The sequence below is a fragment of the Dendropsophus ebraccatus genome, chromosome 15 (genome assembly GCF_027789765.1).
Source record: "Dendropsophus ebraccatus isolate aDenEbr1 chromosome 15, aDenEbr1.pat, whole genome shotgun sequence".
In the NCBI taxonomy this organism is placed as follows: domain Eukaryota; kingdom Metazoa; phylum Chordata; class Amphibia; order Anura; family Hylidae; genus Dendropsophus; species Dendropsophus ebraccatus.
This window is the reverse complement of record NC_091468.1, coordinates 74,974,869-74,995,381: the sequence shown is the minus strand read 5'-3', so window position 1 is coordinate 74,995,381 and position 20,513 is coordinate 74,974,869. Positions and strand designations below refer to the sequence as shown.

The 20,513-nt window shown below is 47.4% G+C and overlaps 1 protein-coding gene across 1 annotated transcript in view; it reads right to left on the bottom strand.

The window, feature by feature from the left end:
- LYST (lysosomal trafficking regulator) overlaps nucleotides 1–20,513 on the bottom strand; it is a 442,781-nt gene that overhangs the window by 12,051 nt on the left and 410,217 nt on the right. Inside the window, exons 45-49 of the mRNA XM_069954584.1 lie at nucleotides 17,022–17,158; nucleotides 12,911–13,009; nucleotides 5,806–5,945; nucleotides 4,279–4,376; nucleotides 1,658–1,814 (exon numbers count right to left, since the gene is read on the bottom strand). Of these exons, the coding sequence (XP_069810685.1) occupies nucleotides 1,658–1,814; nucleotides 4,279–4,376; nucleotides 5,806–5,945; nucleotides 12,911–13,009; nucleotides 17,022–17,158 (631 nt within the window). The remainder of the gene's footprint in view (nucleotides 1–1,657; nucleotides 1,815–4,278; nucleotides 4,377–5,805; nucleotides 5,946–12,910; nucleotides 13,010–17,021; nucleotides 17,159–20,513) is intronic.

The window sequence follows — 20,513 nt, the reverse complement described above, 5'->3', positions numbered from 1 at the left end:
AGTGAGATAATGACAACTTTGGCTATATTGGAAAATATGTAAAGAAATTAAAAAAAGGGGGGGGGGGGCAATTATCCCCCTTCCCCATGTGTAGCACTCCAGTAGTGCAGAGTGTCTGTGCGAGCCCACTAGTGACATCACACACGCACTGGAACGCTGCTGGGGGGTCCTCTTGGGGCCAGGGTTTAAGAAGCGGGACACATGGGCTAGTCCTAAGATGAACCTGTAACGCCCCACCAAGGCTGCCAGGTATAACAAGCTGCCCCCCCAATGAAATATAATGCACTGCACCCCTCTAATATAACACACTGCACCCCCTGTAATATAATACACTGCACCCCCTAATATAATACACTGCCCCCCCTAATATAATACACTGCACTCCCCCTAATATAATACACTGCCCCCCCTAATATAATACACTGCATCCCCCTAATATAATACACTGCATACCCCCAATATAATACACTGCAACCCCCAATATAATACACTGCAACCCCTGTAATATAATACACTGCAACCCCTGTAATATAATACACTGCCCCCCCCAATATAATACACTGCAACCCCTGTAATATAATACACTGCCCCCCCCAAATATAATACACTGCCCCCCCCCAATATAATACACTGCAACCCCTGTAATATAATACACTGCCCCCCCCAATATAATACACTGCCCCCCCCCCCAATATAATACACTGCAACCCCTGTAATATAATACACTGCCCCCCCCAATATAATACACTGCAACCCCTGTAATATAATACACTGCAACCCCTGTAATATAATACACTGCAACCCCTGTAATATAATACACTGCCCCCCCAATATAATACACTGCCCCCCAATATAATACACTGCAACCCCTGTAATATAATACACTGCACCCCCGTAATATAATACACTGCACCCCTTGTAATATAATACACTGCACCCCCCCCCCCAATATAATACACTGCACCCCCCCCCCCAATATAATACACTGCACCCCCCCCCCCCCCAATATAATACACTGCACCCCCCCCCCAATATAATACACTGCACCCCCCCTCCAATATAATACACTGCACCCCCCTAATATAATACACTGCACCCCCCCCAATATAATACACTGCACCCCCGTAATATAATACACTGCACCCCTTGTAATATAATACACTGCACCCCCGTAATATAATACACTGCACCCCTTGTAATATAATACACTGCACCCCCGTAATATAATACACTGCACCCCTTGTAATATAATACACTGCACCCCCGTAATATAATACACTGCACCCCCCAATATAATACACTGCACCCCCAATACACTGCACCCCCCAATATAATACACTGCACCCCCCAATATAATACACTGCACCCCCAATACACTGCACCCCCCAATATAATACACTGCACCCCCGTAATATAATACACTGCACCCCCCAATATAATACACTGCACCCCCAATACACTGCACCCCCCAATATAATACACTGCACCCCCGTAATATAATACACTGCACCCCTTGTAATATAATACACTGCACCCCTTGTAATATAATACACTGCAACCCTTGTAATATAATACACTGCCCCCCCCAATATAATGCACTGCCCCCCCTCCCCCAAATGAATTCTATTTCCCTATAAGGTTCCATCTATACGCTTACCGCACGACGCCATTCTCCAGTCCTCCGGCGACCACATTTACGGATACTCCCTCCGGCTGGTTGGAGAATGCTACACAGGATATGATCTCTCTGCAATGGACGTGTCCGATCAGGTCGCCATTCACTGTCCACAGCCGCAGGTCACTGCCCCCGCCAACTAGGGAGGAAGAAGAAGCAGAAGAATCAGAGAGTATATCCTGTGTGAGAGGGAGGAGGAGGAAGAGAGAAACTCCGGGCAGATGTCACCCGCGCTGGACACAAAGCGCTCTCCTCCTCCTCCGACAACCTCTGCTCAGGTGCAGGAAATGGCCGCTCAGCATGGACACCACTACACAGTCACAGTACTGTCACCATAATGCAGCTGTACTACCACTATACGGCTGCACAGTCACAGTACTGTCACCATAATGCAGCTGTACTACCACTATACGGCTGCACAGTCACAGTACTGTCACCATAATCCAGCTGTACTACCACTATACGGCTGCACAGTCACAGTACTGTCACCATAATGCAGCTGTACTACCACTATACGGCTGCACAGTCACAGTACTGTCACCATAATGCAGCTGTACTACCACTATACGGCTGCACAGTCACTGTACTGTCACCATAATGCAGCTGTACTACCACTATACGGCTGCACAGTCACTGTACTGTCACCATAATGCAGCTGTACTACCACTATACGGCTGCACAGTCACTGTACTGTCACCATAATGCAGCTGTACTACCACTATACGGCTGCACAGTCACAGTACTGTCACCATAATGCAGCTGTACTACCACTATACGGCTGCACAGTCACAGTACTGTCACCATAATGCAGCTGTACTACCACTATACGGCTGCACAGTCACTGTACTGTCACCATAATGCAGCTGTACTACCACTATACGGCTGCACAGTCACTGTACTGTCACCATAATGCAGCTGTACTACCACTATACGGCTGCACAGTCACTGTACTGTCACCATAATGCAGCTGTACTACCACTATACGGCTGCACAGTCACAGTACTGTCACCATAATGCAGCTGTACTACCACTATACGGCTGCACAGTCACAGTACTGTCACCATAATGCAGCTGTACTACCACTATACGGCTGCACAGTCACAGTACTGTCACCATAATGCAGCTGTACTACCACTATACGGCTGCACAGTCACTGTACTGTCACCATAATGCAGCTGTACTACCACTATACGGCTGCACAGTCACAGTACTGTCACCATAATGCAGCTGTACTACCTCTATACGGCTGCACAGTCACAGTACTGTCACCATAATGCAGCTGTACTACCACTATACGGCTGCACAGTCACTGTACTGTCACCATAATGCAGCTGTACTACCACTATACGGCTGCACAGTCACAGTACTGTCACCATAATGCAGCTGTACTACCACTATACGGCTGCACAGTCACAGTACTGTCACCATAATGCAGCTGTACTACCACTATACGGCTGCACAGTCACTGTACTGTCACCATAATGCAGCTGTACTACCACTATACGGCTGCACAGTCACAGTACTGTCACCATAATGCAGCTGTACTACCACTATACGGCTGCACAGTCACAGTACTGTCACCATAATGCAGCTGTACTACCACTATACGGCTGCACAGTCACAGTACTGTCACCATAATGCAGCTGTACTACCACTATACGGCTGCACAGTCACAGTACTGTCACCATAATGCAGCTGTACTACCACTATACGGCTGCACAGTCACAGTACTGTCACCATAATGCAGCTGTACTACCACTATACGGCTGCACAGTCACAGTACTGTCACCATAATGCAGCTGTACTACCACTATACGGCTGCACAGTCACAGTACTGTCACCATAATGCAGCTGTACTACCACTATACGGCTACACAGTCACTGTACTGTCACCATAATGCAGCTGTACTACCACTACACGGCTGCACAGTCACAGTACTGTCACCATAATGCAGCTGTACTACCTCTATACGGCTGCACAGTCACAGTACTGTCACCATAATGCAGCTGTACTACCACTATACGGCTACACAGTCACAGTACTGTCACCATAATGCAGCTGTACTACCACTATACGGCTGCACTGTCACAGTACTGTCACCATAATGCAGCTGTACTAGCACTATATGGCTGCACAGTCACTGTACTGTCACCATAATGCAGCTGTACTACCACTATACGGCTACACAGTCACTGTACTGGCAAAGCAGGACAGGTATACAGCACTGTTATATTCCCTACAGCACAGGCAGCTGCAGCGGAGCAGGACAGGTAAGTATACAGCACTGTTATACTCCCTACAGCAGCGGCAGCTGCGGCGGAGCAGGACAGGTAAGTATACAGCACTGTTATATTCCCTACAGCAGCGGCAGCTGCGGCGGAGCAGGACAGGTAAGTATACAGCACTGTTATATTCCCTACAGCAGCGGCAGCTGCGGCGGAGCAGGACAGGTAAGTATACAGCACTGTTATATTCCCTACAGCAGCGGCAGCTGCGGTGGAGCGGGACAGGTATACAGCCCCGGCAGCATCATGGATGGAGAGTTTATCCTGGACAATCTCTTTATTATTAACTTTATATACAAAGTTCTTGTTAAATTTACCTGAATGGCAGACGGTGGCAATGTCTCCTGTTGTTTCACTTGCAGAAACTGCTGTGACTGGGCTCTTGTGGCCGGTAAGACTTTGTACATAGCACAATCTAAAGAAAAAGGATCCATCAACACACAAAACCGGGACAAATCAGGAATCATCACAAGCTGCTTGTTAGGGCTCGACATAGGGCATGCAAGGACGCAAGCGAGTGCCGACCAGCAAGATCACACATGGGGCATGCAAGGACGCAAGCGAGTGCCGATCAGCAAGATCACACATGGGGCATGCAAGGACGTAAGCGAGTGCCGATCAGCAAGATCACACATGGGGCATGCAAGGACGTAAGCGAGTGCCGATCAGCAAGATCACACATGGGGCATGCAAGGATGCAAGCGAGTGCCGATCAGCAAGATCACACATGGGGCATGCAAGGACGCAAGCGAGTGCCGATCAGCAAGATCACACATGGGGCATGCAAGGACGCAAGCGAGTGCCGACCAGCAAGATCAGACATGGGGCATGCAAGGACGTAAGCGAGTGCCGATCAGCAAGATCACACATGGGGCATGCAAGGACGTAAGCGAGTGCCGATCAGCAAGATCACACATGGGGCATGCAAGGACGCAAGCGAGTGCCGATCAGCAAGATCACACATGGGGCATGCAAGGACGTAAGCGAGTGCCGATCAGCAAGATCACACATGGGGCATGCAAGGACGCAAGCGAGTGCCGATCAGCAAGATCACACATGGGGCATGCAAGGACGCAAGCGAGGGCCGACCAGAGAGATCACACATGGCGTGTGCAAGGACGCAAGGGAGTGTCGGTCAGCAAGATCAGACATGGGGCCCTACAAGGACGAAAGCGAGTGCCAACAAGCAAGATCACACATGGGGTGTGCAAGGACACAAGCGAGTGCCGATCAGTGAGATCACACGTGGGGTGTGTAAGGACGCAAGCGGGTGCCGATCAGTGAGATCACACGTGGGGCCCTACAAGGACGCAAGTGAGTGCCGATCAGTGAGATCACACATGGGGCCCTACAAGGACGCAAGTGAGTGCCGATCAGTGAGATCACACGTGGGGCCCTACAAGGATGCAAGCGAGTGCCGATCAGTGAGATCACACGTGGGGTATGCAAGGACGCAAGTGAGTGCCGATCAGTGAGATCACACGTGGGGCCCTACAAGTACGCAAGCGAGTGTCGATCAGTGAGATCACACGTGGGGCCCTACAAGGACGCAAGCGAGGGCCGATCAGTGAGATCACACAAGGGGTGTGCAAGGACGCAATCCTGCCCTCAGAAGGATGAATCTAGCTTTCAGCATTTGCTCATTCAAATGTATTGCTATTGACCGTGCATCCCGTCACACAGGGAGATATGCACTCAATAGAGTCACAGGCCAGGAATCTGACACAACTAAACATGCAGCGTGAAATCTGCAGAGTATCTAGGTGTGAATGGGTCCTTATAGCACAGCGGCCATTATACTGACTGATCCCATCGGTCGGGCTCTGAGGGTTCCTTAGACTTACCTGTTTAGGTCCCATATGATGCACGTTCCATCCATGCTGACACTGATCAGTATACTGTACGGTTTACACACAAACAGGCTGGTGATCTCTGCAGAGTGACCGTATAGTTCTACCTGGGACTCCACCTCAATTTCCATCGGCTGCAAAGGATAAAAACATAAATAGACTGAAAAGAAAATCAATTAATACATGATGGGGCCATTCTCCCACCCAGGATTTCTGCTCAGTATTTTGCAACCAAAACCACAAGTGGATTGAAACCAGAAGGGCTATGTTCCCACACTGCTGAAACGGAGAGTTTTCTCAATCCTTCACAATCACAGGATGGTTGGACACAGCATTGCCTCCAGCTATATGGGTTCAGCTCCAGTGTTTCCAGAGGCTCAAGCTGCAGAGGAACTTGCCCGCTTAAAGCTGAATAAGGCGATGGGTCCAGATGGGATCCACCCCAGGGTTCTTAAAGAACTCAGATCTGTGATTGCTGCCCCCCTGACAGATCTGTATAACCAATCCCTGCTAACAGGAGATGTCCCCGATGATTGGAGAACGGCCAGGGATATACCCATCCACAAGTAGGGGAGTAGAGAAGAGCCCAGTGACTACAGGCCAGTGAGCCTGACATCTGTAGTGGAGAAGAGCCCAGTAACTACAGGCCAGTGAGCTTAACATGTGTAGCAGTAAAAATGATGGAAACTCTACAAAAAAAAAAAAAAAGAAGATAATGGATCACCTAAGAATCAACAATGTGATGGATCCAAACCAGTATGGCTTTACTGAGGGCCGATCATGTCAGACTAATCTCATTGACTTCTTTGACAATGTCACAAAAGTGCTGGATAAAGATGGTGCCGGGGATATCACATCTCTGGACTTCAGCAAAGACTGTAATACAGGTCCCCATAAAGAGCTGATAGAGAAGTTACTGAGGAGTAATCCCGGGATAGTTTAGTGGATTTGTGGTTGGTGAAGGATAGATATCAGAGGGATGATGGGAATGGAGTATATTCCGAGCACGTCGTGGCCACAAGGGTCTGTTCTGGGTCCTGTTCTTTTTATTATGTTTGTAAGTGACATAGGAGAAGGGTTGGTAGGTAAGGATAGTGACATAGGAGAAGGGTTGGTAGGTAAGGATAGTGACATAGGAAAAGGTTTGGTAGGTAAGGCTAGTGACATAGGAGAAGGGTTGGTAGGGAAGGATAGTGACATAGGAGAAGGGTTGGTAGGTAAGGATAGTGACATAGGAGAAGGGTTGGTAGGTAAGGATAGTGACATAGGAGAAGGGTTGGTGGGTAAGGATAGTGACATAGAGGAAGGGTTGGTGGGTAAGAATAGTGACATAGGAGAAGGGTTGGTGGGTAAGGATAGTGACATAGGAAAAGGTTTGGTAGGTAAGGCTAGTGACATAGGAGAAGGGTTGGTAGGTAAGGATAGTGACATAGGAGAAGGGTTGGTAGGTAAGGATAGTGACATAGGAGAAGGGTTGGTAGGTAAGGATAGTGACATAGGAGAAGGGTTGGTAGGTAAGGATAGTGACATAGGAGAAGGGTTGGTAGGTAAGGATAGTGACATAGGAGAAGGGTTGGTGGGTAAGGATAGTGACATAGGAGAAGGGTTGGTAGGTAAGGATAGTGACATAGGAGAAGGGTTGGTAGGTAAGGATAGTGACATAGGAGAAGGGTTGGTAGGTAAGGATAGTGACATAGGAGAAGGGTTGGTAGGTAAGGATAGTGACATAGGAGAAGGTTTGGTAGATACGGATAGTGACATAGGAGAAGGGTTGGTAGGTAAGGATAGTGACATAGGAGAAGGGTTGGTAGGTAAGGATAGTGACATAGGAAAAGGTTTGGTAGGTAAGGATAGTGACATAGGAGAAGGGTTGGTAGGTAAGGATAGTGACATAGGAGAATGGTTGGTAGGTAAGGATAGTGATATAGGAGAAGGGTTGGTAGGTAAGGATAGTGACATAGGAGAAGGGTTGGTAGGTAAGGATAGTGACATAGGAGAAGGTTTGGTAGGTAAGGCTAGTGACATAGGAGAAGGTTTGGTAGGTAAGGCTAGTGACATAGGAGAAGGGTTGGTAGGGAAGGATAGTGACATAGGAGAAGGGTTGGTAGGTAAGGATAGTGACATAGGAGAAGGTTTGGTAGGTAAGGCTAGTGACATAGGAGAAGGGTTGGTAGGGAAGTATAGTGACATAGGAGAAGGGTTGGTAGGTAAGGATAGTGACATAGGAGAAGGGTTGGTGGGTAAGGATAGTGACATAGGAGAAGGTTTGGTGGGTAAGGATAGTGACATAGGAGAAGGTTTGGTGGGTAAGGATAGTGACATAGGAGAAGGTTTGGTAGGTAAGGCTAGTGACATAGGAGAAGGGTTGGTAGGGAAGGATAGTGACATAGGAGAAGGGTTGGTAGGTAAGGATAGTGACATAGGAGAAGGGTTGGTAGGTAAGGATAGTGACATAGGGGAAGAGTTGGTAGGTAAGGATAGTGACATAGGAGAAGGGTTGGTAGGTAAGGATAGTGACATAGGAGAAGGGTTAGTAGGTAAGAATAGTTACATAGGAGAAGGGTTGGTGGGTAAGGATAGTGACATAGGAGAAGGGTTGGTGGGTAAGGATAGTGACATAGGAGAAGGGTTGGTGGGTAAGGATAGTGACATAGGAGAAGGGTTGGTGGGTAAGGATAGTGACATAGGAGAAGGGTTGGTGGGTAAGGATAGTGACATAGGGGAAGAGTTGGTAGGTAAGGATAGTGACATAGGAGAAGGGTTGGTAGGTAAGGATAGTGACATAGGAGAAGGGTTGGTAGGTAAGGATAGTGACATAGGAGAAGGGTTGGTGGGTAAGGATAGTGACATAGGAGAAGGGTTGGTGGGTAAGGATAGTGACATAGGAGAAGGGTTGGTAGGTAAGGATAGTGACATAGGAGAAGGGTTGGTAGGTAAGGATAGTGACATAGGAGAAGGGTTGGTAGATACGGATAGTGACATAGGAGAAGGGTTGGTAGGTAAGGATAGTGACATAGGAGAAGGGTTGGTAGGTAAGGATAGTGACATAGGAGAATGGTTGGTAGGTAAGGATAGTGATATAGGAGAAGGGTTGGTAGGTAAGGATAGTGACATAGGAGAAGGGTTGGTAGGTAAGGATAGTGACATAGGAGAAGGGTTGGTAGGTAAGGATAGTGACATAGGGGAAGAGTTGGTAGGTAAGGATAGTGACATAGGAGAAGGGTTGGTAGGTAAGGATAGTGACATAGGAGAAGGGTTGGTGGGTAAGGATAGTGACATAGGAGAAGGGTTGGTAGGTAAGGATAGTGACATAGGAGAAGGGTTGGTAGGTAAGGATAGTGACATAGGAGAAGGGTTGGTAGGTAAGGATAGTGACAGGAGAAGGGTTGGTAGGTAAGGATAGTGACATAGGAGAAGGTTTGGTAGGTAAGGCTAGTGACATAGGAGAAGGTTTGGTAGGTAAGGCTAGTGACATAGGAGAAGGGTTGGTAGGGAAGGATAGTGACATAGGAGAAGGGTTGGTAGGGAAGGATAGTGACATAGGAGAAGGGTTGGTGGGTAAGGATAGTGACATAGGAGAAGGGTTGGTGGGTAAGGATAGTGACATAGGAGGAGGGTTGGTAGGTAAGGATAGTGACATAGGAGAAGGGTTGGTAGGGAAGGCTAGTGACATAGGAGAAGGGTTGGTAGGTAAGGATAGTGACATAGGAGAAGGGTTGGTAGGTAAGGATAGTGACATAGGAGAAGGTTTGGTAGGTAAGGATAGTGACATAGGAGAAGGGTTGGTAGGTAAGGATAGTGACATAGGAGAAGGGTTGGTGGGTAAGGATAGTGACATAGGAGAAGGGTTGGTGGGTAAGGATAGTGACATAGGAGAAGGGTTGGTAGGTAAGGATAGTGACATAGGAAAAGGTTTGGTAGGTAAGGATAGTGACATAGGAGAAGGGTTGGTAGGTAAGGATAGTGATATAGGAGAAGGGTTGGTAGGTAAGGATAGTGACATAGGAGAAGGGTTGGTGGGTAAGGATAGTGACATAGGAGAAGGGTTGGTAGGTAAGGATAGTGACATAGGAGAAGGGTTGGTGGGTAAGGATAGTGACATAGGAGAAGGATTAGTAGGTAAGGATAGTGACATAGGAGAAGGGTTGTGGGTAAGGATAGTGACATAGGAGAAGGGTTGGTAGGTAAGGATAGTGACATAGGAGAAGGGTTGGTAGGTAAGGATAGTGACATAAGAGAAGGGTTGGTAGGTAAGGATAGTGACATAGGAGAAGGGTTGGTAGGTAAGGATAGTGACATAAGAGAAGGGTTGGTAGGTAAGGATAGTGACATAGGAGAAGGGTTGGTAGGTAAGGATAGTGACATAAGAGAAGGGTTGGTAGGTAAGGATAGTGACATAGGAGAAGGGTTGGTGGGTAAGGATAGTGACATAGGAGAAGGGTTGGTGGGTAAGGATAGTGACATAGGAGAAGGGTTGGTGGGTAAGGATAGTGACATAGGAGAAGGGTTGGTAGGTAAGGTTTGTCATGTATATTACACATCTTACATATTGTTACATTCTAGATTCGGGGTTATAAGATCTTATCATTACAATCTTTATCTATTTTTTCTCTATTTTATATAATTAATATTAATTATTAACCCCTTCATGTCCATAATGCAGCTATGTACGTTGCTGAACTGAAGGGGCTTTCCATGTGTGCAGCTCCACTGCAGCTGGTCCCTTGCACATCAGTGTAGGCGCGGTCCCTTGCACATCAGTGTAGGCTCGGTCCCTTGCACATCAGTGTAGGCGCGGTCCCTTGCACATCAGTGTAGGCGCGGTCCCTTGCACATCAGTGTAGGCTCGGTCCCTTGCACATCAGTGTAGGCTCGGTCCCTTGCACATCAGTGTAGGCTCGGTCCCTTGCACATCAGTGTAGGCGCGGTCCCTTGCACATCAGTGTAGGCTCGGTCCCTTGCACATCAGTGTAGGCGCGGTCCCTTGCACATCAGTGTAGGCGCGGTCCCTTGCACATCAGTGTAGGCACGGTCCCTTGCAAATCAGTGTAGGCTTGGTCCCTTGCACATCAGTGTAAGCGCGGTCCCTTGCACATCAGCATAGGCTCGGTCCCTTGCACATCAGCGTAGGCTTGGTCCCTTGCACATCAGTGTAGGCGCGGTCCCTTGCACATCAGTGTAGGCTCGGTCCCTTGCACATCAGTGTAGGCGCGGTCCCTTGCACATCAGTGTAGGCGCGGTCCCTTGCACATCAGTGTAGGCTCGGTCCCTTGCAAATCAGTGTAGGCTTGGTCCCTTGCACATCAGTGTAAGCGCGGTCCCTTGCACATCAGCATAGGCTCGGTCCCTTGCACATCAGCGTAGGCTTGGTCCCTTGCACATCAGTGTAGGCTCGGTCCCTTGCACATCAGTGTAGGCTCGGTCCCTTGCACATCAGTGTAAGCGCGGTCCCTTGCACATCAGTGTAGGCTCGGTCCCTTGCACATCAGTGTAAGCGCGTTCCCTTGCACATCAGCGTAGGCTCGGTCCCTTGCACATCAGTGTAGGCGCGGTCCCTTGCACATCAGTGTATGCGCGGTCCCTTGCACATCAGTGTATGCGCAGTTCCTTGCACATCAGTGTATGCGCGGTCCCACAGCTGCACGTCATTAACAACCTTAAACGCTGCGATGCACAGGACAAGGACCAGTCACTGACTGATCGGGACCCTCGCAGCATACAGTATAAGTCCTCTAATACATGCAATTTGAAATGTGTAAAAAAAAAAATAAAAATAAAAAGTAAAAAAAAAATTATAAAAATAATAAAATGCCCCAATAAAGATTTTTATCACCCCCTTTTTCCATTATACAAATAAAAATATTAACAAAATGTAACAATACTGCTGCTGGGTTGTTGCCCTCCTACGGCCTCCTCCATGTCTCCTGGTAGCCTCCAGCCTCTGGACACTACGGCCTCCTCCATGTCTCCTGGTGTACTGGCCTGTCTCCTGGTGTACTGGCCTGTCTCCTGGTGTACTGGCCTGTCTCCTGGTGTACTGGCCTGTCTCCTGGTGTACTGGCCTGTCTCCTGGTAGCCTCCAGCCTCTGGACACTACGGCCTCCTCCATGTCTCCTGGTGTACTGGCCTGTCTCCTGGTAGCCTCCAGCCTCTGGACACTACGGCCTCCTCCACGTCTCCTGGTGTACTGGCCTGTCTCCTGGTGTACTGGCCTGTCTCCTGGTAGCCTCCAGCCTCTGGACACTACGGCCTCCTCCATGTCTCCTGGTGTACTGGCCTGTTTCCTGGTAGCCTCCAGCCTCTGGACACTACGGCCTCCTCCATGTCTCCTGGTGTACTGGCCTTTCTCCTGGTAGCTCCTCCAGCCTCTGGACACTATGGCCTCCTCCACGTCTCCTGGTGTACTGGCCTGTCTTCTGGTAGCCTCCAGCCTCTGTACACTACATCCTCCTCCACGTCTCCTGGTGTACTGGCCTGTCTCCTGGTAGCCTCCAGCCTCTGGACACTACGGCCTCCTCCACGTCTCCTGGTATACTGGCCTGTCTCCTGGTAGCCTCCAGCCTCTGTACACTACGCTGACAGACACAGCAAACCTTCTTGCCACAGCTCGCATTAACGTGCCATCCTGGATGAGTTGCACTACCTGAGCCACCTGTGTGGGTTGTAGAGTCCGTCTCATGCTACTACAGGTGGGAAAGCAACAACAACATTCAAAAGTGACCAAAGCATCAGCCAGAAAGCCTAGGTAGTGAGAAGTGGTGTGTGCTCCCCACCTGCAGGACCCTCCATTATTGAGGGGGTCTCGCTGATTGCAGGTGTCAGTGAGTGTCGGTCAGTGCTGCAGGTGTCAGTGAGAGTCAGTGCTGCAGGTGTCAGTGAGTGTCAGTCAGTGCTGCTTCCTGAGTGGACGGTTTGATTGTGTTGTGTTGGAGTTACAGTATATTGTGTTGTTTAAGTGTTCTCTTTATTTTTTTGAACAGTGTATATATTGCATATACCTTCTGATATATGATGTATGATATATATTATATACTGCATATACCTTCTATGTGTATAAATAGTAAAACATTAAAAAGAAAAAGGCTAAACATTCTCTTACCGTGGTATTAGTGAAGCGATTCAGGTAGGCAGTGATGACCCCGCACCTGCTGCCGGTGTAAAGCTGACAGCTGTCCGGCACCCACGCACAACTTGTCACCTGTGGAAGGAGGAAAACAAATATTACTTACAGTAAGTAAACATAAAAAAGAAAGGATGACTGAGGGTTAATGGGTCTCATTACCCCGTACACATCCGGGAAGGACTCCATCCACAGGATGAACACGAAATCCCAGCTCCGCTCCTGCTTGTTGGCAGCAGAGAAAAGGTTCTTCAAATGTGTATGTAGCCGGGGGTGGTAATACTCACCTGCCCCATCTCCTGCTCATATCACCTAACGCTGGCAGCAGAGAGGAGGTTCTACAAATGTGTATGTAGCCGGGGTTGGTAATACTCACCTGCCCCATCTCCTGCTCATATCACCTAACGCTGGCAGCAGAGAGGAGGTTCTACAAATGTGTATGTAGCCGGGGGTGGTAATACTCACCTGCCCCATCTCCTGCTCATATCACCTAACGCTGGCAGCAGAGAGGAGATTCTACAAATGTGTATGTAGCCGGGGGTGGTAATACTCACCTGCCCCATCTCCTGCTCATATCACCTAACGCTGGCAGCAGAGAGGAGATTCTACAAATGTGTATGTAGCCGGGGGTGGTAATACTCACCTGCCCCATCTCCTGCTCATATCACCTAATGCTGGCAGCAGAGAGGAGATTCTACTAATGTGTATGCAGCCGGGGGTGGTAATACTCACCTGCCCCATCTCCTGCTCATATCACCTAACGCTGGCAGCAGAGAGGAGATTCTACAAATGTGTATGTAGCCGGGGATGGTGATACTCACCTGCACCATCTCCTGCTCATATTACCTAACGCTGGCAGCAGAGAGGAGGTTCTACAAATGTGTATGTAGCCGGGGGTGGTAATACTCACCTGCCCCATCTCCTGCTCATATCACCTAACGCTGGCAGCAGAGAGGAGATTCTACAAATGTGTATGTAGCCGGGGGTGGTAATACTCACCTGCCCCATCTCCTGCTCATATTACCTAACGCTGGCAGCAGAGAGGAGATTCTACAAATGTGTATGCAGCCGGGGGTGGTAATACTCACCTGCCCCATCTCCTGCTCATATTACCTAACGCTGGCAGCAGAGAGGAGATTCTACAAATGTGTATGCAGCCGGGGGTGGTAATACTCACCTGCCCCATCTCCTGCTCATATCACCTAACGTTGGCAGCAGAGAGGAGATTCTACAAATGTGTATGTAGCCGGGGGTGGTAATACTCACCTGCACCATCTCCTGCTCATATCACCTAACGTTGGCAATATTCACGCCAAAAGTTTTTTTCTTATGTGAGAATAATGGTCTCATAAGTGTGATTGCCATAAACGGGAGTGGGAACTTTTTTTTTATTTAAGATTTCAAATCAATTTTTGTGTCAGAAAGTTATATAGATTTGTCACTAATAGAGATGAGTGAGAAGTGAAATATTCAAAAGCACGAAATTTCATTTGAATGGACCGCGATGTTCGACTATTCAGTCAAATATCTAACCCCATTAAAGTCTAAGGGAGATGCATGCTCGTTTCTTGGAAACCTAAAGTCGACCACTTGGAGGTCACCAAGTCCACGATGGTAACTCAGGAAATGATGCACACACCTCTGGATGCTGCTGGGACAGCTGGGGGAAGCATGCCTGGCTGCATCTAACATGCCAAAGTCACAGCATTACGCCACTCTCACAGCCTGTCTACAATACACTCCAAACACAATATAATCTCTATGTAGGGTGCGTTCACACATAACGGATCCGCAGCGAGATCTGCTGCAGATCCGTGCCCTGTACACCCTATGGGCAGACAAACTCGCAGCGGGATGTACATGACATCAGCCCGCCCTGTTAACCCCCTGCCGCCGGAGCCAATACTTCACCTGGTCCCCGCTCCGGCTTGCTTCGGGGCTCCCGGTGTCTTCACGTCCCGCTCAACCAATCAGTGCACTGCGGAGGGGGTTGGGCAACACACTGATTGGCTGAGTGGGACGTGCCGGGAACGGGAACATTACTAACACCTCTCCTGACCTGACTGATCCTGCCTGCTGACTTCTACCACCTAAAGGCAGAAGGGAAGAAACTTGGCACTCCCAACCCGGGGGAGCAGATACTAAAACTAAAGGTTAGCGCCCCAAAAATGGAGTTTAAGGCCCTTAAGGTGAGCCCTCCAAAATAGATTTCGACGAATTTGAATTTTGAATCAAGTTATTGTAATAATTTAAAAAGCTAGTTTTCGACAGAGTATGATTCCATCCTATTCTCGTTTACCAAAATTTTGTGCTTTGCAGCACTGGTGTCAGCTTTGCGCTATTTGTCAGCATTATTGAATCGAGGTCGCCCAAGAGCCTCATACAGCCCATACATTCCTATGCTTGGGTCAGATTGAATTCCCAGATTGATGACCCCAGATACCAAAGCCAAAGTGTCCTGTGTCAGACAGTTTCTTCTTCAGCAGTTCCTATTCTCAAACCTTAAGGCCTTTCTCTAGAATTTCTTTTGCATGATCTCCCCGAACTGCACAGTGACCTGCCATCTTTTCCCTTCTCCTGATGCCAAAAGTCCTGATGGTGTAGAAAATACAGGGGTCTTCCCATTGAACTGTTCCAGCACTCACCTCTCCCTCTCACCATGTTGCGAGATTGGAGGAGCCAATGCACCCATTTTTCAGATGCTTTTATTAAAAAAAAATTCAATAAAAATGTTAACTGAATTACATTTAATATGAAATTGAAGAATAAAAAACGCCCAACACCGTCAGTCGCCAATAGTTGACCGGGTGGCTTCTACATTTGAAACAGCTAATAAATCCAAGGAAGGTCAGAAAGCACAAAAATTATCATTACCAACTCGGAGGAGCAGTGACAATAAACAAGATGAGCCCTCCAAAAATTAAGTCTGAGATCCTTGAGGTGAACCTTCAAAAATTAAGTCGGAGGCCCTTGAGGTGGACCCTTCAAACATTGAATTTGACAAGTTAGAGTTGAGACATGCACAAGCAATTCTGCCCCTCTGTCTCTTTGCGCCAGCCTTCTGCATTGCCAAGCTTCTTATTTTTTTAACCTGGCACAGAGCCCAATAAAACACTGCAACCATTACTATCACACCGGAACCAGGCCAAATCTGGTGCACACTGCATATATCTGAAGTTTTACATATGCCTGCTGGCGACACATGCAAGGTGTTTTTTTTATTTTTAACAGGCACAGAGCACAACAAACTGTCCTGTAACTATTCACCTGTAGGACAAAATAGACAGACCCAGGTCTATGCAGGAGAACTCTAAACTGCATACTTGCCTGTCTGTCTTACTAGCGGATATGCTGCTAGTCTATGCGCTGTATATGCAGATGTATATGCTATACTTCGCGGTGTATACTAGCCCTGCTGTGTATATGTAGCCCTAACAAGGGCTTTTGGGGTCTTTCCTGTCAAGAAGCAGCTAAATCCTCCCTTCTCCCTGCTCCAGCCTCTCTCCCTGACTGGCTGCAAGACGGCATCTCACTGCGTTTTCGGTCGGATGCTTGAATGAAAACTAGTATATTGAATAGTGTAGTATTCCAACCAATAGCTACTCACTCATTTCTAGTCATTTACTTTAATGTAAAAATCTCCAGTCTTCCAGGACTTATCAGCTGCTGTATGTCCTGCAGGAAGTGGTGTATTCCCTTCAGTCTTCCAGGACTTATCAGCTGCTGTATGTCCTGCAGGAAGTGGTGTATTCTCTCCAGGCTGACACAGTGCTCTCTGCTGCCACCTCTGTCCATGTCAGGAACTGTCCAGAGCAGCAAATCCCCATAGAAAACCTCTCCTGCTCTGGACAGTTCCTGACATGGACAGAGGTGGCAGCAGAAAGCACTGTGTCAGATTGGAGGGAATACACAACTTCCAGCAGGACATACACCAGCTGATAAGTACTGGAAGACTTGAGATTTTTAAATTGATGACAAACCTTCTGACACCAGTTGGTAAAAATATATTTTCCCCGGAGTTCCTGATATTGTGTGGGGTAAGAAACAGCTTGATACAAGAGGCCGTCTCCTCCCAAGGTATTGACTGTACCTGATGCAACTTAGAAGACTGGATGAAGTTGACAGGTGGCTCGCTCTGCTTGCTCTTCAGTCTGAGGATGTTATCGGAATAGCCCCAGCTTAGTATGGCCGACCACTGAATATCAGTGCTGTGCATGCTCCGCACACCTGCAGAACACAAACACATTATCGCCAGTCACAGAAAGCAGCGCAGTGTATGGAGCAGAATGTGCCCTGTAACCACAGTACTGAGTATGGGGGGTTTATATATATATATATATATATATATATATATATATATATATATATATATACACACAGCACACAGGGCGCAGAGTATGGATGGAACATATACAGCACACAGAGTATGGAGGGAACACACTCATACGTATGAAGAAATAAATCCCGGCACTCACGTATTGCGAGATAAGATAAGGTTCTGTGTTTATTCACACATGGGACGCTGCACGCGTTCCGGCCATCAGGCCTTTTTCAACAGCATGGTGTGCCGATCGTTGGCTTGGAATTATATTTTGGGAACACACGCATAAACACACACACATATATATATATATATATATATATATATATATATACTAGAAAATGTGCCCGGCGCTGCCCAGGTATAAAGTGTCAGTGTGTTAATTAGATTTGTTCTAAGGTGCCCAGGAGGCCAAGCTAAAGGTATTGTTTCATCTGAGTTAATCAGTGGAATTAGTGTATACCTGTAGTGCATAGTTGGAGGGGTTCTGTATACCCACAATGTATAGTTTTTAAGGGTCTTGCATATCTGTAGTGCATAGTTGGGGGGGGGCTGTATACCTATAGTGTATAGTTGGGGGGGTCCTGTATACTTGTAGTGTGTAGTTGAGGGGGGGCTGTATACCTGTAGTGTATAGTTGAGGGAGGTCCTGTATACCTGCAGTGTACAGTTGGTGAAGGTCCTGTATACCTGTACTGTATAGTTTGGGGGTCCTGTATACCTGTAGTATATAGTTGGTGCTGTATACCTGTAATGTATAGTTGGTGGAGGTCTTGTATACCTGTAGTTTATAGTTTGAGGGTCCTGGATACCTGTAGTGTATAATTGGTGGAGGTCTTGTATACCTGTAGTATATAGTTCGGGGGTCCTGTATACCTGTAGTGAATAGGTTGAGGGTCCTTTATAACTATAGTATAGAGTTGGTGGAGGTCCTGTATACCTGTAGTGTATAGTTTGGGGTCCTATATACCTGTAGTATATTGCTGGTGGAGTTCCTGTATACCTGTAGTATATAGCTTTGGGGTCATGTATACTTGTAGTATAGAGTTGGTGTAGGTCCTGTATACCTGTAGTGTATAGTTTTGAGGTCCTGTATACCTGTAGTGTATACTTTGGGGTCCTATATACCTGTAGTTTATAGTTGGTGGAGTTCCTGTATAGCTGTAGTGTATAGTTTTGGGGTCCTGTATACCTGACGTATATAGTTGGTGGAGGTCCTGTATACCTGTAGAGTATAGTTTTGGGGTCCTTTATACCTGTAGTATAAAGTTTGAGGTCCTGTATACCTGTAGTATATAGTTTTGTGGAGGTCCCGTGCGCCTGTAGTGTATAGTTTTGGGGTCCTGTATACCTGTAGTGTCCTGTATACCTGCAGGGTTGTATTTACCCGTATGGCAGTGTTATTCAGTCACAGTGTGTCGGTATTGGTCATGTCTGGTATGGCGGAATTGGTCAGGTCTGGTATGGCAGTGTTATCCAGTCACAGAATGGCGGTATTGGTCAGGTCTGATATGACAGTGTTATCCAGCACAGTATAGCGGTATTGGTCAGGTCTGGTGTGGCGGTGTTATCCATTCACAGTATGGTGGTATTGGTCATGTCTGGTATGGCGGTGTTATCCAGTCACAGTATGGCAGTATTGGTCAAGTCTGGTATGACAGTGTTATGCAGTCACAGTATGGCGGTATTGGTTAGGTCTGGTGTGGCGGTGTTATCCAGTCACGGTGTTATCCATTCACAGTATGGCGGTATTGGTCATGTCTGGTATGGCGGTGTTATCCAGTCACAGTATGGTGGTATTGGTCAGGTCTGGTGTGGCAGTGTTATCCAGTCACAGTTTGGTATACCTGTAAAGCCCTGTATATACATGTACTGTAAAGATGGAGTAGGGGGCCCTGTATATACATGTACTGTATAGATGGAGTAGGGGGTCCTGTATATACATGTACTGTATAGATGGAGTAGGGGGCCCTGTATATACATGTACTGTATAGATGGAGTAGGGGGCCCTGTATATACATGTACTGTATAGATGGAGTAGGGGGTCCTGTATATACATGTACTGTATAGATGGAGTAGGGGGTCCTGTATACATGTACTGTATAGATGGAGTAGGGGGTCCTGTATACATGTACTGTATAGATGGAGTAGGGGGTCCTGTATACATGTACTGTATAGATGGAGTAGGGGGTCCTGTATACATGTACTGTATAGATGGAGTAGGGGGTCCTGTATACATGTACTATATAGATGGAGTAGGGGGCCCTGTATATACATGTACTGTATAGATGGAGTAGGGGGTCCTGTATATACATGTACTGTATAGATGGAGTAGGGGGTCCTGTATATACCTGTACTGTATAGATGGAGTAGGGGGTCCTGTATACATGTACTGTATAGATGGAGTAGGGGGTCCTGTATATACATGTACTGTATAGATGGAGTAGGGGGCCCTGTATATACATGTACTGTATAGATGGAGTAGGGGGTCCTGTATATACATGTACTGTATAGATGGAGTAGGGGGTCCTGTATATACATGTACTGTATAGATGAAGTAGGGGGTCCTGTATACATGTACTGTATAGATGGAGTAGGGGGTCCTGTATACATGTACTGTATAGATGGAGTAGGGGGTCCTGTATACATGTACTATATAGATGGAGTAGGGGGCCCTGTATATACATGTACTGTATAGATGGAGTAGGGGGTCCTGTATACATGTACTGTATAGATGGAGTAGGGGGTCCTGTATACATGTACTGTATAGATGGAGTAGGGGGTCCTGTATACATGTACTATATAGATGGAGTAGGGGGCCCTGTATATACATGTACTGTATAGATGAAGTAGGGGGTCCTGTATACATGTACTGTATAGATGGAGTAGGGGGTCCTGTATACATGTACTGTATAGATGGAGTAGGGGGTCCTATATACATGTACTGTATAGATGGAGTAGGGGGTCCTGTATTTGTTGTTCTAAGGTGCCCAGGAGGCCAAGCTAAAGGTATTGTTTCATCTGAGTTAATCAGTGGAATTAGTGTATACCTGTAGTGCATAGTTGGAGGGGTTCTGTATACCCACAATGTATAGTTTTTAAGGGTCTTGCATATCTGTAGTGCATAGTTGGGGGGGGGGGGGCTGTATACCTATAGTGTATAGTTGGGGGGGTCCTGTATACTTGTAGTGTGTAGTTGAGGGGGGGCTGTATACCTGTAGTGTATAGTTGAGGGAGGTCCTGTATACCTGCAGTGTACAG